Source organism: Melanostigma gelatinosum (assembly GCF_949748355.1).
Source record: "Melanostigma gelatinosum genome assembly, chromosome: 14".
Classification (NCBI taxonomy): domain Eukaryota; kingdom Metazoa; phylum Chordata; class Actinopteri; order Perciformes; family Zoarcidae; genus Melanostigma; species Melanostigma gelatinosum.
Window position 1 is genome coordinate 5,677,086 of NC_136647.1, and position 13,976 is coordinate 5,691,061.

General features: G+C 42.7%; 1 protein-coding gene across 3 annotated transcripts in view; it reads left to right on the top strand.

Annotated features, from left to right (window-relative positions):
* The window catches only part of gria4b (glutamate receptor, ionotropic, AMPA 4b), a gene marked incomplete at both ends in the record, with an annotated part of 82,601 nt that overhangs the window by 47,321 nt on the left and 21,304 nt on the right, over positions 1-13,976 (top strand). For 2 of the 3 annotated variants that reach the window (XM_079283769.1, XM_079283770.1), the window contains 5 exons: positions 1,993-2,046; positions 2,393-2,551; positions 5,378-5,545; positions 5,893-5,997; positions 7,750-7,860. In XM_079283769.1, the coding sequence (XP_079139895.1) occupies positions 1,993-2,046; positions 2,393-2,551; positions 5,378-5,545; positions 5,893-5,997; positions 7,750-7,860 (597 nt within the window). Of the gene's footprint in view, positions 1-1,992; positions 2,047-2,392; positions 2,552-5,377; positions 5,546-5,892; positions 5,998-7,749; positions 7,861-9,093; positions 9,127-13,976 lie in introns of those variants that run through there. The other variant, XM_079283771.1, reaches the window with a different exon arrangement.

A 13,976-nucleotide genomic window follows, 5' to 3' on the forward strand; every position in this document is an offset into this window, starting at 1 on the left:
AGGATTTGAATACATAATTGGGCCTCATCAGCTGCTAATTAACAGCACGGTCAGTACATATCAAAGCATATAAGCAACCAGATGTTATTTTTAATTTTGGATCATGAGAGCATCTCTCAATGCAAACCTATTTCATTTACAGATGGGAATGTAATTTGCTGACAGCTAATTTGCAATTTGGACAGGTTGTATCACAGCAGCAAATTGATTGGCTGAAAGTTAGAATTAAAATCCAAGAGGTGTAGTAAGTAAGTTGCCAAAATGTGCTTTTAAGCCCCTTTCAGACATGCCGCTTGGTTTGTAATTGATTGATTTATTTACTTCATTTATTTAACCATGAGAGTCAGAGATAAAGATTAGGAATCTCTTTTCTAAGGGTGACTTGATCAGGACAGGCAGCATCAGCATGAAAACACGTCGTTACAGACAGAAAACACAAAAGGGGACAAACATTTAAAGGAACTAAAATCTAAACATGTGATGTGTGATGAAGACACAGGTAGGATAGGAACAGACCAACAACTGCCTAATATATAAATGTATGAGCAGTGTTTCATGTTGGTTTCATATCTGAATAAATGCCAAAGTCACATTTACTTTAAAGTCATCAGGTCAGATGTGTAACATTTCCAGCGTGACACAATCGTCTGAGTCGAATGTCGTCACATTAGCATTAAGGCTGCAGCAGCACAAAGTCAAACATGCATGTCTTGTTCTGCTTTGTAAAGAGCAGCGTTAAAAGTGTGTCACTTAATGATCATCGCTCATGCACGGAATAATCTGCTTGATAATACCCTGTGACAGAGACGATTGTTGAGGCGATTCTTCTGTTGAAAGGACTTTTCTCTCACAATGCAGCACAACCGCAATAATAATCAGACCAGCGCTTCCACGCCAACTGCATGGATGCAAATGTAAATATCCAGCAAAACACATACACCCAGTGTGTGGGCAAATAGGAATTAAACGAGAGACCCAACTTATCGTCTCATCGTTTTACGCTCGTGCACTGTAGGACGTTATGAAAATGGCTTTAGCATCAGATACGAGATTCAATTGATGAGAAAATGTAGAGTGCGATTCACTGTGATTTAATAAATGAAGGATTTAATGGAAAAATAGATTCCATCAGAAAACACTCGTCGTCCTCCTCATCATTATTTTCCAGCTCACCGCTGCTCTGCCGCAGTGACACCGATCCTCTCACAGCAGATGCCAAATATCACATGTGGCTCTTTCCGTGACGGTCCCGTCATTAGTATGAACATTTACTGCAAAAGAATGGCATGTCTGAAAAGGGCTTAAGTGGTTGGATTTTGAGGACACAAATAGCCGTTAAACACGTCGTATAAGATCAGTAAACTACACGCAGGATTGTGTTCAATCCAGACATCAATCATTGTCTTTCCGGTTTCTCAAAAACTGAGAAATTGTATTCATTTTAGGTAACGGACATGTTTTTCTTCCTCTTTTAAAGGATGCTTAAACATGCATTGATATTGTCTGTTTTGATTTCAACACACTATAAAAACACCAGCATTAAAGACATTAAAACCACAGACCTCACTGTGAATAGGTTTGATTGGAACTACTTTCAGCTGACTAAAGGCAAACCATGAGATGAATGGACCCTTTAACACAAGTAATCTTTTAATCTTGCAGATTGCAGCTGTGAGCATTCATTTCAGTTTAATTCACGCCCTTATTAACTGGATGTCTGGATGGTGTGTGTGTGTGTCAGAGTGTCGAGAAGCATTGTCATGTCTCTGAAAGCGTGAAGCGTTTACTTCCTCAGTGAGACGCTGACATGACTACCTGTTCATTTGTTTCGACATCCCATCTTCTACGCATTAAACCTTGGCGTTCCCAATGTGTCAAGACACACACACACGCACACACTCGCCTGTCGCATGCATCATTTCATGTAATCAACGTATGTTTATGCTGTAATCCAGTCAGATTAACGCTGAGCTCTGCTCCTCCTCCTCACAGATCGTCAGCGTCGGGAAGCATGTCAAAGGCTACCATTACATCATGGCCAACCTGGTGAGGGGATGTGACTTCTGATGGTTTACTTGTTTGTTCTTTCTTTCTTCCAATCATATCTTTAGCACATATCGCTCTTGCCATCTCATAAAGTCTGACACAGACTGCTGTAATGTTCAGCTCCCTCTGAAGGCTTCCAAGGATCATGATATGTAGTCTGATGGTCCTGGATCAGTTGCTCTTATTCCCCTCATTTACACAGTAGTTTAGTGGTACTTCAGTGCTGGCCAGCTGTGAGTGTCTTGCCCAAAAGAGTATCTTTTGATATCATTGTGTCTGTCATTGACATCTTTCTTTCTGCCATCACTGTGATTCAGTGTGCTCTTTCCCCTTGTTGCCCCTCAAGGGTTTTAAGGACATCAACCTGGAGCGCTTCATGCACGGTGGAGCCAACGTGACAGGCTTCCAGCTGGTCGACTTCAGCAACCCCATGGTCATCAAACTAATGCAACGCTGGAATAAGCTGGATCAGAGGGAGTACCCGGGCTCGGACGTCCCACCCAAGGTATGTAGTCTCAAAATCAGATGAAATCAGATCAGCAATGCAACATCTTATTGTGGTTTGGTTCTGCAGCTATGAGCTGGGATCCTTCTGAAAACCCTCTGGTGGTGGATTCAGAGGAAACAAACAATTTAAAAGGGAAAAATCAACTTCACAACACTCGAAAACATCAACGATACTCCTCATGATACACAAAAATACGAATTTGTTGATACATGCGCAGCATTAGCTAAAAAGCATTGCAGGAAGCTAAAAAAAAAGAAAACTGTTTCCAGGGGACACAAAAGTGATGCTCAGCCTGGGACACACGTGTTTTTTGCTGATTTCTTTGGGCTGATTTCAACATTGTGATCCCTGATTTTTAACGTTGCGTTATCCTTTCGCAAAAACCATGGCAACAACAAGCAAGTCCCAGCTGTGTACATCACTTTGTAGTGTAAGATGTTTCTTCTGTTGCTTGTGTTGTGTGTGTTTGCAGTGCGTTGAGCTCTCAGGGCCACCGTATATCTTGCGTCGATTTGAAATCTCTACAATAGGATTTTGAGACTGTAGTGAAATGAGCTGAAACCAATGGCTACCTGGAGGTTGGGAAATGAATTAAGAACGGATGGCATGTTTTTCAAGAATAGTGGGCGGTATCGGCAATTTGTAGTGAACGGTCCTATTATGCAAAGGCGGGGCCCTTCAATGATTCCTCTGGGCTGACTGGAGTTGTTGCAACAGCGGAAAAAAATAGCAGATGCAGCAAAGAAAGTAATAATATTTCAAGAAAGGACAATGCCAGATAAGATGGAATGGGTATGAATATATAGCAGCAGCATGTTTGCAAGGTGTGCAGACAGAAGCAGCACCTTGATGCAAAAACGAATGAAGAACAAAGACATTCACGAGCGCGTGCAGACGAGGAACAGGCACCATTATCAAGCGGCAGCGGCAATCGGCTCCACTTTGTCCACCGCTGTCATCTGCAGAGGCGTGACAGACTGACCCACTTTAGATTATTTTCTGGCACACAGATTGCAAATGGCACTGGGGCAAGAAGGCATCACACAATGGTGGTCCAGTGTCCAGCAAAGATTTCCATTATAAAAACCAGATGCAGTGGAGTGGAAACGGTGCGAGTCAAGCAGTGTGTAGTATGTGTGTCTGATGGACTGGGGGTGGTTCAAATTAAAAGTTTACACCACAGGGCAATATCACACGAGGTGGTGTGTGTGTGTGTGTGTGTGTGTGTGTGTGTGTGTGTGTGCGTGTGCGTGCACGTTTATCCCCACTCCATTTCTTGATGAATTGCTCTCTCTCCTAAAAATCCACTCAGACTAAATTACTCTGCTCCCTATTACGTTTGTCCACAGCCCGAGCCACAGTCAGCCCTTCTTTCTAATAATATATTAACACTACCGGTTAGTTTGGCCCTTCCTCTGGCATGTTTACTCACTTCGCAAAGACAAATGTTATGTGCAGTGTTTGTAAGTTCCAGAAATCTGCAGGCAGTGAACTAATGAGCCCTTCCTTCCTCTGTGTCACTGCAGTGACTACAGAGCCAGCTGAAAATCTGAATTAGTTGTTTTTTTTGCCCACTGAAATCCAAAAACATATCCCTTCTTATCTCGTCATAGCGCTCGTTGCCCAAAGTGTCACTTGATTGGAGGGTTTTCTGTTAACGCCCCAGGGTGCAGGATGAGTCATCAAACATTTGAAACCATTCTGCAGAAAGAGAAGAGACACAGAATTGTTGCAGATTTTGCTGTAAAATGTACTCTGATACAAATTGTCTTATTTGCATTTATTTGGCATATAACATGAGATGAATGTACAACTCACACAGGCACACTGGATTAAGGAACATATATTTTATTTATTAAGTCTGGCTCATGTCATTTGAGTGCAGAATTAATCAACTCCCTCATGTCAACCTGTCCATGTTCATTTCACTAACAGCAGTGAAGATGGTCTCGACTCTCAGTGACTTTATGCTGCGCCTTGGTTGTTTGTGTGTTACTTTGGGCAGCTTGTCAAAGAGTAACAGGGGGATAGACTGCAGCAGTCTCTGTAGAGAGCCATAATGTCACAGTGAGCAGTGGGCTAATGAATAGGATCCATCCCCCGGCCGGAGGCAAAGTTAATGAACTCCTGCTAGCCGGGATAATTAATGCCAGACTGCTACCCGGCTGGACTAAAGCTTCACCTTTTCCCTTTCTTTTTCCCCCGCTCGCCCTCCTTCTTCCTGCCGTTTGTCATTCACTGAATTCATTTTCTGCCACGCCGGAGGTGAGTTTTAGGGAAATGTATGGCCTTTCTGACGGAGAGTGTGATTCTTGTAGATGCAAACAATCAGCGACAACTCAAAATATTCGTGTCAAAAGACGGATTAGGAGAAATTGTGAGGCTTACACTGTGGGGAAAATGCTCTCTCCTCTTCTAAAAAGCCTGCAACTTCTTGCAAAAGCCAGGCCGTTACAACATACTGCTTGGCCCTGCAGAAACTCGGCGTGCTCTCAGAGGCAGAGGAGATCTGACCAGCAAATATTGCAGAACATTTTGTCCGTCCAGCTAAATCAGCATTTAATTGGCCGCATAGTGTGTGTCCCCCAGGCACTGTATGTACCCAAAACAGACCGAGAAGAAGGTCGGCCTGTAAAGGCTGTAATTTACAAATCACACGGCACATTACCAGGCTTTTCTTCAAATCGAATAGGCCAGAGTTGAACCATAACTCCTACTGCAGTGTGTTCATGTTATGTTACGTTGTTTCAGAATGCTGCGCATAACCCAACAGTGCCCACACACACAGTGAAGTCTATCTGACCACCTCCTCTTGTCTCCCAGTACACCTCAGCGCTGACATATGACGGGGTGATGGTGATGGCCGACGCCTTCAGAAACCTGCGCAGGCAGAAGGTAGACATCTCCAGACGGGGGAACGCCGGCGACTGTCTGGCCAACCCCGCCGCCCCCTGGAACCAAGGCATCGACATGGAGCGTACTCTCAAACAGGTGAGAGACTAAAAGACACGGCATCACACATTGATCTAAACGGATCTTCTGATTTGAGGAGACTCAACTTACCTCTTGCTTTTCATTTAGCTTTCATTTAGCTTTCTCACACCACCATAGTTCAACGCTACACTGGTTATAGAAAATGAGCCACACAAAGATGCACTCATCTGGTATTAATGTGCCTTCCTACGCTGTGGTGAGCGTGTGGATGAAGCATCACGTTTTTTCACTGTAAAACACCCTGTGAAAAGCTGCTCCATTACAAACTCTTTTGGTAGTAAATACATTTTCTTTCTGTGGAGTAATTGAATAATATTTGCCGCTGTTCATATCATTGTGTGCAGGTCCGACTGCAGGGATTAACAGGTAATGTCCAGTTTGACCACTATGGCCGCAGGGTCAACTACACTATGGACGTGTTTGAGCTGAAGAATAACGGACCCAGACGGGTAAAACATCACACCACACTGCGCACATTTGTGTGTTATGTTTTATATTTGTCCACGTCGAGTCAGTAGAACTGCGTATTTTAGCATACACGTTATTTTCCCTTCTGTCTTGTGAAGTATTTAGGGGCTGGGATGAGAGAGAGAGAGAGAGAGAGAGAGAGAGAGAGAGAGAGAGAGAGAGAGAGAGAGAGAGAGAGAGAGAGAGAGAGAGAGAGAGAGAGAGAGAGAGAGAGAGAGAGAGAGAGAGAGAGAGAGAGAGAGAGAGAGAGAGAGAGAGAGAGAGAGAGAGAGAGAGAGAGATGGCGACAGGATGAAATTAAATAGAGAGCAATCAAGGTAGAGGCAGGGGAGGGGGGAGCAGAGAGGAGTTCCCATCAATCAAAAGCTGCTTTGGCCTGTCTTACTGTGCACCGCGAGGGTCCTGTCAGGACACGGTGTGTGTGTGTGCATGTGTCAGTCATGGCCTCTCTGCTACATTTTCCATGTTCCTCAATCATCCCAATGTCCCAACACACAGGAGGTATCACAGCCAATCACAGCTCTTCTTTCCCCACCAGCAGCCAGCTGGCTGGCTCAACGGCACCACTCCCTCTGACTTACAGCTGCTTATATTTGCTGTCAAAGCTCTTTGTCTATTTTACTATCTATACATCACTTTGACACAGTATTGGTTGTACAGATATTGGTTGTTTGTTAAAAATCGCCTATGGGCAAACCAGCACCATTTTCCATACCTCCTCTCGATAGACAGAGCGTGCTCACATTGTGACCGCAGCATATCATGTCCGTCAGTTCCACTCGGTCAGTTTGACCCTGAAGGATTTCTGGAAGACGACAGTAATGTCAGCTGAACATGAAATAGCTTTTGAGAAAAAGAAGCAGCACAACATTGAGCTTGAAATTGGAATCCTGCATGAGCGCGTTTCAGGCCGGGTAATAATGCAGCATCACCACTTATTGTTGTTTACATGGAATCTCAGCATGATGAGTAAATGTTTAGAAAGAACAAATAAATTACTATGAAAGTAATGTTTGGCTTTGGAAATAGCAGTTTGAAAAAAAGAATCTACTCACTTGCTGCAGCCAAGCTTTACACCACGAGTTTTAAAGATAAAAAAAAAAGAAAACAAAAACTGAATTACAAAGACTTTGAGTTAAGATTCTTTTATCAAACTAGAAAAAAAAAACATAATCATGGCCACTGTATGAAAAACATGAACCAAAAATCGGGACCTGGACTCAAGGCGCACCCACAGTGACTTGAGTTGTACTGGTTTCAAAATTCCTTACGAGCATCTCTGGGTTTGAGAGTCGGGAGGGATGTGTTAAATTACAGTTCATAACGAACTGTCATTAGCTGGAGACCCAGAAGTAATGATGTACGATACCCTCGAACTCTAACTGTCATTGAAAAATTGGTTCGGGTTATTTCATGATGCTAATAATGTTAGCAAAATATTCCTGTTACCCCGGCTGACATAATATCCAAGTCTATATCCATATAGGGGCATATATTTTAAAGTGCATTTATTATTATTATTAATATTATACATTGAAGATATAGCTATGCCTTGGTGTAAGCAGACCGGATGGCATACAGCAGATGATAGAACATTCATTTCAACCATAATACCCTTGCGACTTGACTTGGACGCACAAAAAATGACTTGCAAGCATTTCTGACTTGAACACACACACACACACACACGCACACACACATATGCACAATCTCATACTGTGTTTTCCCGGCAGATCGGCTACTGGAACGATGCAGACAAACTGGTGCTGATCCAGGACTCTCCTCTGCTTCCAAATGACACTTCTGGCATGGAGAACCGCACTGTTGTTGTTACTACCATCATGGTAAGAGGCCGGCATGCGCTCGCCAACACACGCACACACACACAGACACACACACACACACACACACACACACACACACACACACACACACATTTGTAGTGCAAGAGGACTTTATTATCTAGTACATAAACTGTTTGGGATCTGCAGAGTCAGGAGGTTCAGTGGCTACATGTCCTTGCCTCCAACATCAAAACCTGTATTCACAATAACCCGACATTAAAGTATGGTGGTCAGCTGCACTGTTATCCTTCATCCTCCTCAGTTTTTAAGGAGGCGCTTTAAGTATTACTACAGAACTCTCAGTATTTGCACTTTAACACAGTCATCTTGCATTCTTGGGCAATTGTTCTTGTTTGATGCTGTGTTTTATCGTCGATGCAGATAAAATGTAGACATGCTGTATGCGCAGAATCTACCTTGACCTTTTTTTCAGCTGTTTAAAAAGGTGTTGTTGCCAGCCTTTAGACCAGAGAGTAAGTTGTTTTCTGCCATTTTGCTCAGACACAACATCAACATTCTCACTGGGAGAAATCCATCATAAAAAGATTAGAGATACCAATCATCCAGCAATAGTAGCTGCTATAGAACAGAATACAGCAGCGGCAACAACATTCTGTGGTGTGACAAGATAATCTCAACTCAAAGGTGCCCTTCTGTAGCCAACATCTCATCACACATAACTCCTTGACCGTCAAATTGATTATATCTCAGGATGAACAGTACAAATATCCAACTGTGAACCGATGAAATTTCAGATTTCAGCTTTTTACAGACCCCTGGAGGACGTTATGTTGTGTACTATGACTGACTAGAATCCATGCATACAACATTATCAGTAAGGAGACTCTCTATTACTCAAATAGCAAACTTCAACAAACCATCATACAACTCCAGAATCCACTACTGTCACTTACATCCTCTTGTATTGCACCAGTAAACATCTCAAACAGCAGTCAAAGAGCTGCCGTTGCTGCGAATCTGGCTGTCATTGCACAGATAAAAGAGTTCATAAAGGAGTTGCACACTGCTACGAAATCAATCAAAGTATTTTACACATGATAGAAATCAAAGGCCTTTGCATGGCTTGTCAATCTCTGGCTGTAGCAATGACTCTGACATGGCTGGCTGCAGTTAAAGCAGCCAAATTATGAGCGCACATGTAGCAGCTGAGTGGAGGAGGGAAGGAGGTGGGAATGGAGAGTCACAGCTCAGCACAATCCTCCCTCTTTTCAGCCCCTGATGAGGAACCCCATTTTAAGAAACTGAGCCCCAGTTGGACGCAAGCGAGGATATGAAAGCCCTTAATGGCAGAGGGATGGACACAACAACCCGAGCCAAAATGAAGCCCTAAAGACTCTGGGCGAGAGGAGACTCACGGCAACTTTGTTAATGGACACCCTGTTCAGAAAACTGAACAAGAAATGGAGCCACTCAGAGCTGTAATGGAGCCCCTCGAGAGGAAAATGAAATGCAAATGGAGGCAAAAAAAAAAAAGACGGTGCTTGTGGATGGACACCCATTGAGGCTAAAATGGGTCCCAGAGAGCACAGTGTCTGTTTCCTAGCATTAACAAGCTCCCGCTACACCTGTTTGTGTGTGCTAGAGTCATACATTGTCATGCCTGGTGTGTTTGTGTGGCCAATCACAGCTTGAATCCCATCCTGATTTGAATTTGTAATTTTTGCAAAGATCTACGGGGCCCTGAACTATAAAGTGAGGCGGCACCAGAATGTGATGAATTATGTATCATGTCTAACTGAGTTCCTGTCTGCTCTAAATCTGTCACTTCCTCTGACTACCTGCTCCCCCGTACAGTACATTGCACACTCAGAGGGCTTCCTGTGAGCTTGAAACAGCTTAGAAAGACTAATGCTCTCATAATCACCCCAGTTCATATCCATCACGCTTTTATGCAGCTTGATATTACGGTTGCATTATGACGGCTTCCTTTTCGCGTTTAATGTTTGTGAGAGTTATGTTTGTTTCAACTGAATGAAGTGTCCCAGTGTCATATTGCAGCAAAGGCTGCCTCCGTGTCTTAGGAACTTTTAAGGAGCAGTTATAAAAGAGTACTTCAATATCTCGTTTGTCACCTAGTGTGGGCTAGTTGCCCTCTGGTTTCAGCGTGTGAACAAGCTAGATATTCACAACCCAGACCTGTCTTGGTACTGTATGCACACCAGTGAAATCGGTAGCATTGTTGTTATGTGACAGTCGACTTAATGGCAAACAGTGCAGAAAGTTAACACACCATATCCCGGGGCTTCTCTCAACTTGAACATTGAAGAACCTTGTCAGTCTTTTGTACAAGACCAATAACAGAAGAAGTAAAGATGGTATTGTTGTCGATTTTGTCACGTTTATGAGAACATGAGACGTAAGTTTAAGCGCAGACAGAATCTATAGGCACGGCTGAGTTGGTAGTTTGGGAATTGTGATTTTTATTTTTCGATCATCACATTTCCGCGATGTGTCGTATCTCCTATTCTGCTCAAGATGTTGTTGTTTTAGCCACCCTTGTTGTGATGTGACGACACACTAGAGTTCTGCACTGGCCTACAGGCCCAGACCCGAGCCGTGGCCTGTACACGCACCACCTGCTTTTCATCATTTGAGACCCAAACTTAACCCAAGACCTGAGGCTCTATTTTCGTTATTACCGCCCCGAAGACAAAGTTAAATATGCTTGTTTTGGAAATGTTTTCTCACAAGTAAGACATGATCTTACAATGGCAACACACAGTTAAAGAGCAGCGTACAGCCCCTTCCCCAAGCTGAACAGGGCTACTGCTGCTTGTTAGCCACCGGTTTTTATTTTGAAAGCTTATCGATAGTTTTTGATTGGGGCGAAAAAAGGCCGTTTCAGAACCCAACATTTGTCAGCAAATGTATTTCATTAGGCCGTTCACGTGTACTTTGAATGAATAGATCTGCAACCACCTCATGATCTTCTCTTGTCCGGTGGAATTTTATTAGTAGCGTAAATAGCTATTATATGTCTTCAGCTATTATAAGTGTTTATAGACATCAACGATGACTCGTATCTTCCTGGAGGTTAGTGCGTTAACAGTGAAGCTCCCACAGACAAGGACAACGTTTGACTGTCACCGTATTGGCAGGACAAGGCTGAAAGCTTTGATGAAGTGCGTCTTTGGCTTCAAACCCATCCATTGCACTTTAAACCTGGCACACTGTCAATCTACCAGAGGGCAACAAAGTACAGACAAGGTCCTGGTATAATCATGCTTTTGTTAGCCTTTGTTCAAGGAACTCTGAGGGAGAAGGACATGTTTTGATTGTCTGGATAGAGACTATTTTGGTATCCCAAACCCTTCCTGCAGATGCAACTACATAGATGTTTTAGAGCACATTGGGCCTCATCCAATAACCTCTCGTATGAACAGATTCGTTTTTTAGTCGCATGATGATTTAAAGAAATACTTCGCCCACAAAATGACTATTTGTAAAACAATTGCTCACCCTGTCTTACCCCGAATTCTTCAATAAAACATCTACTTTCAAACTTCTCTCAACTCATGCATTATAATCTCACTACTGCTAATGCTCACTACTTCCCGAACATAAATCTTCGCTAAAGGCTGACTATATAAAACACTTGCACTCACAGAGGAGTAGTGTACCGGTGCAACATAACACACACAGAGGGAGACTTCATTCTCCGCTCAAGTGCAAATAGCAACAATAATAATTCTATGAAAATCGAAAAGAGAACCTTTATTAAGTTGAAACAAACGATTTACTAAATGTTTCTGCATTTAAGAGGGTTCGCTAAATCCGACGAGCAACCTTTGTCTGATTAAATCTCACAGAAATGAGTGAGAAAGAGAGGTGCATGGTAAATGTTCTGATCCCTCTTTTCATTGTCATACAACCAAAATCAATCAATTAAATATTATAATTAGTGCCTCAAGTGGCTACTGATGACTGAGACCCAGAATGAGTCATTTACTGAGAAGCATTAATGTGTTTTTGTGCATTAACACAAAAGTGTGTTCATGCACACTGTGTGTGTGTGTGTGTGTGTGTGTGTGTGTGTGTGTCCTTATTTACGTATGTATGGTTGGTGACATGACGTGGGCCCAATGATGTGTGTATGTGTTTTAATGGCATGTTTAATTTGTCTCATTAGGCAATGAGTGAAGCAGTGTGGTTGGGATTATTGACCAGCCTGTCAGCCCTGCTGGCCTTTGCTGTGAAGACGTCTGAAGCACTGACTGCATCCTTTATCTCTGCTCCTCTGGCTGCCAGCACTGTCATGTAGCCCGCTATCATAAATCACGTGGATTAGGGCCGTCTTCCCCCTCTGATAGACATCCAAAACATCCGCGACCTGTAAATAGAGTCTTCATCATTAAAGTGGTCGAGCTTCATTAAAAGCACATCATGAATTCCATTTTTCAGCCGTTTTGTTTTGTTTTGTTCGAGTTGTCAGTCGAAGAAAACGTGGTATTGCTTTGCATGAAGTAGTGCTCGTAGGACAGTAAAAGCAATCGCGTGTAGAATTTTTATTCTGTTGGTCCTTCTTTGTTTTTTTCATTAATTCCAGTGAAAGTCATTGCAGTCTGTATTGTGTTCCAACTATTTTTACCTGATTGGATCTATGGATTGCTGCCTGCCACCGTGTCTATGTTGATTGTACCACTTGACCTTTTCAAATACTGCTGGAGCAGTTCAGCCCTGATTGAGTTGGTGTAATCTGGAGGCAACAAACAAATATAGAAAAATAGAAAAGTTGAATTGATTTTTATTTTTTTGTGATGTAGATGTATTGTTGAATAATTGCTGTCAGCGCTGACCACGTTTCACAATAAAGCCACCCTGCTCTATATGTTATAGAGGCAGTAGGGAATGTTGAGTTTGCAACAGCAGCAACTTAATAAAGCTCTGATACAATATCAGCAGTTAGATCAAATTACAACCGGAGATGATGATTTACATGCATGCGTCTTCATCTTTATATTCCAATTTTTTACCTATAATCTTAATTCACTAGTTATTAATGCATTATTAGCGCATCATGATGCATCTAAACCCACAAGTAAAAATAACTTTGTGTTGTGTAACTTCTGCAAGGGCCGAGCTTAAATACCGCTCTATAATTATATTTGCATTGTTTTGTGCTGCAGCACCATGTTGGGAATCATATATTCTGATGTCTTATTTTGACGCAAAGCTGCAAACGTGTGCCGTTATTATGTTGTACAGTCACATTGTGTTGTGCAGTCACATTGTGTTGTGCCGCGGGCTCAGCTGAGCATTTGCATTCTCTTCCCACTGAGGAGTCTTTGGTTTACTTTGCTTCGGGCAATGTAAAAAAAACAACAACACACATCTCACAATAAATTGCTGCCGTTCGCAACATGAAATCCGCTGCCTTCCATGACAAAAGTCATTTGTTTGGAAATATGAACGCAGAAAGCAGGCAAGGTGTACACTTAGAACAGCGAATCGAGTGATCTGTAACCTCCTGCTGGTCACAGTGGAGACTGATGTAGCCACCTCTGATTACTCGTGTCCAAGTGGAGTCGAGTCGAGTCAGGCTTGTTCAGTCATTCAGTCTGACTGCAGCTCATTTCTCATTTCCCTACAGTTCTATGTCAGCCTCCATGTCTGCTCAGTCATGCTTTGCTTCCTTCTCTTTGAGTCTCTTTGTATCATGCATCCACACTAACACTTGTTTCCCCCACCTTCCTGCCTATAAACCCCAGTCTGTGCTGTGTTTATGCAGCGTTAGGCTGTCATCATGATTACACATGCATCCCTTTCTGCTGTTCACTGAATTATCGCCAAGCAGTTGGAATCAAGTTGTGTTAAAATCATTACATTTAAAGCTGCACTATGATTTTCTCTGGGAGTAGAACAGGACATGTTTAGTTATAGAGATTCAGAGACGGAGAGTTTGGTTTGAATTCAGAGTTCCTGAAGTTAAAGTGTTTCTCATTTTCTGCAGATAGTGTTAGGAGACAGTTGGATCACTTCCACACCCTGAAGGGACATGCAATTATTCCAGTTGAATCACCAGTCTAAAAGATGAACGACTATGTCAGAAAATACCTGGTTCATTGATTTTTAAAAAGTCAAAGGAACATGTTCAT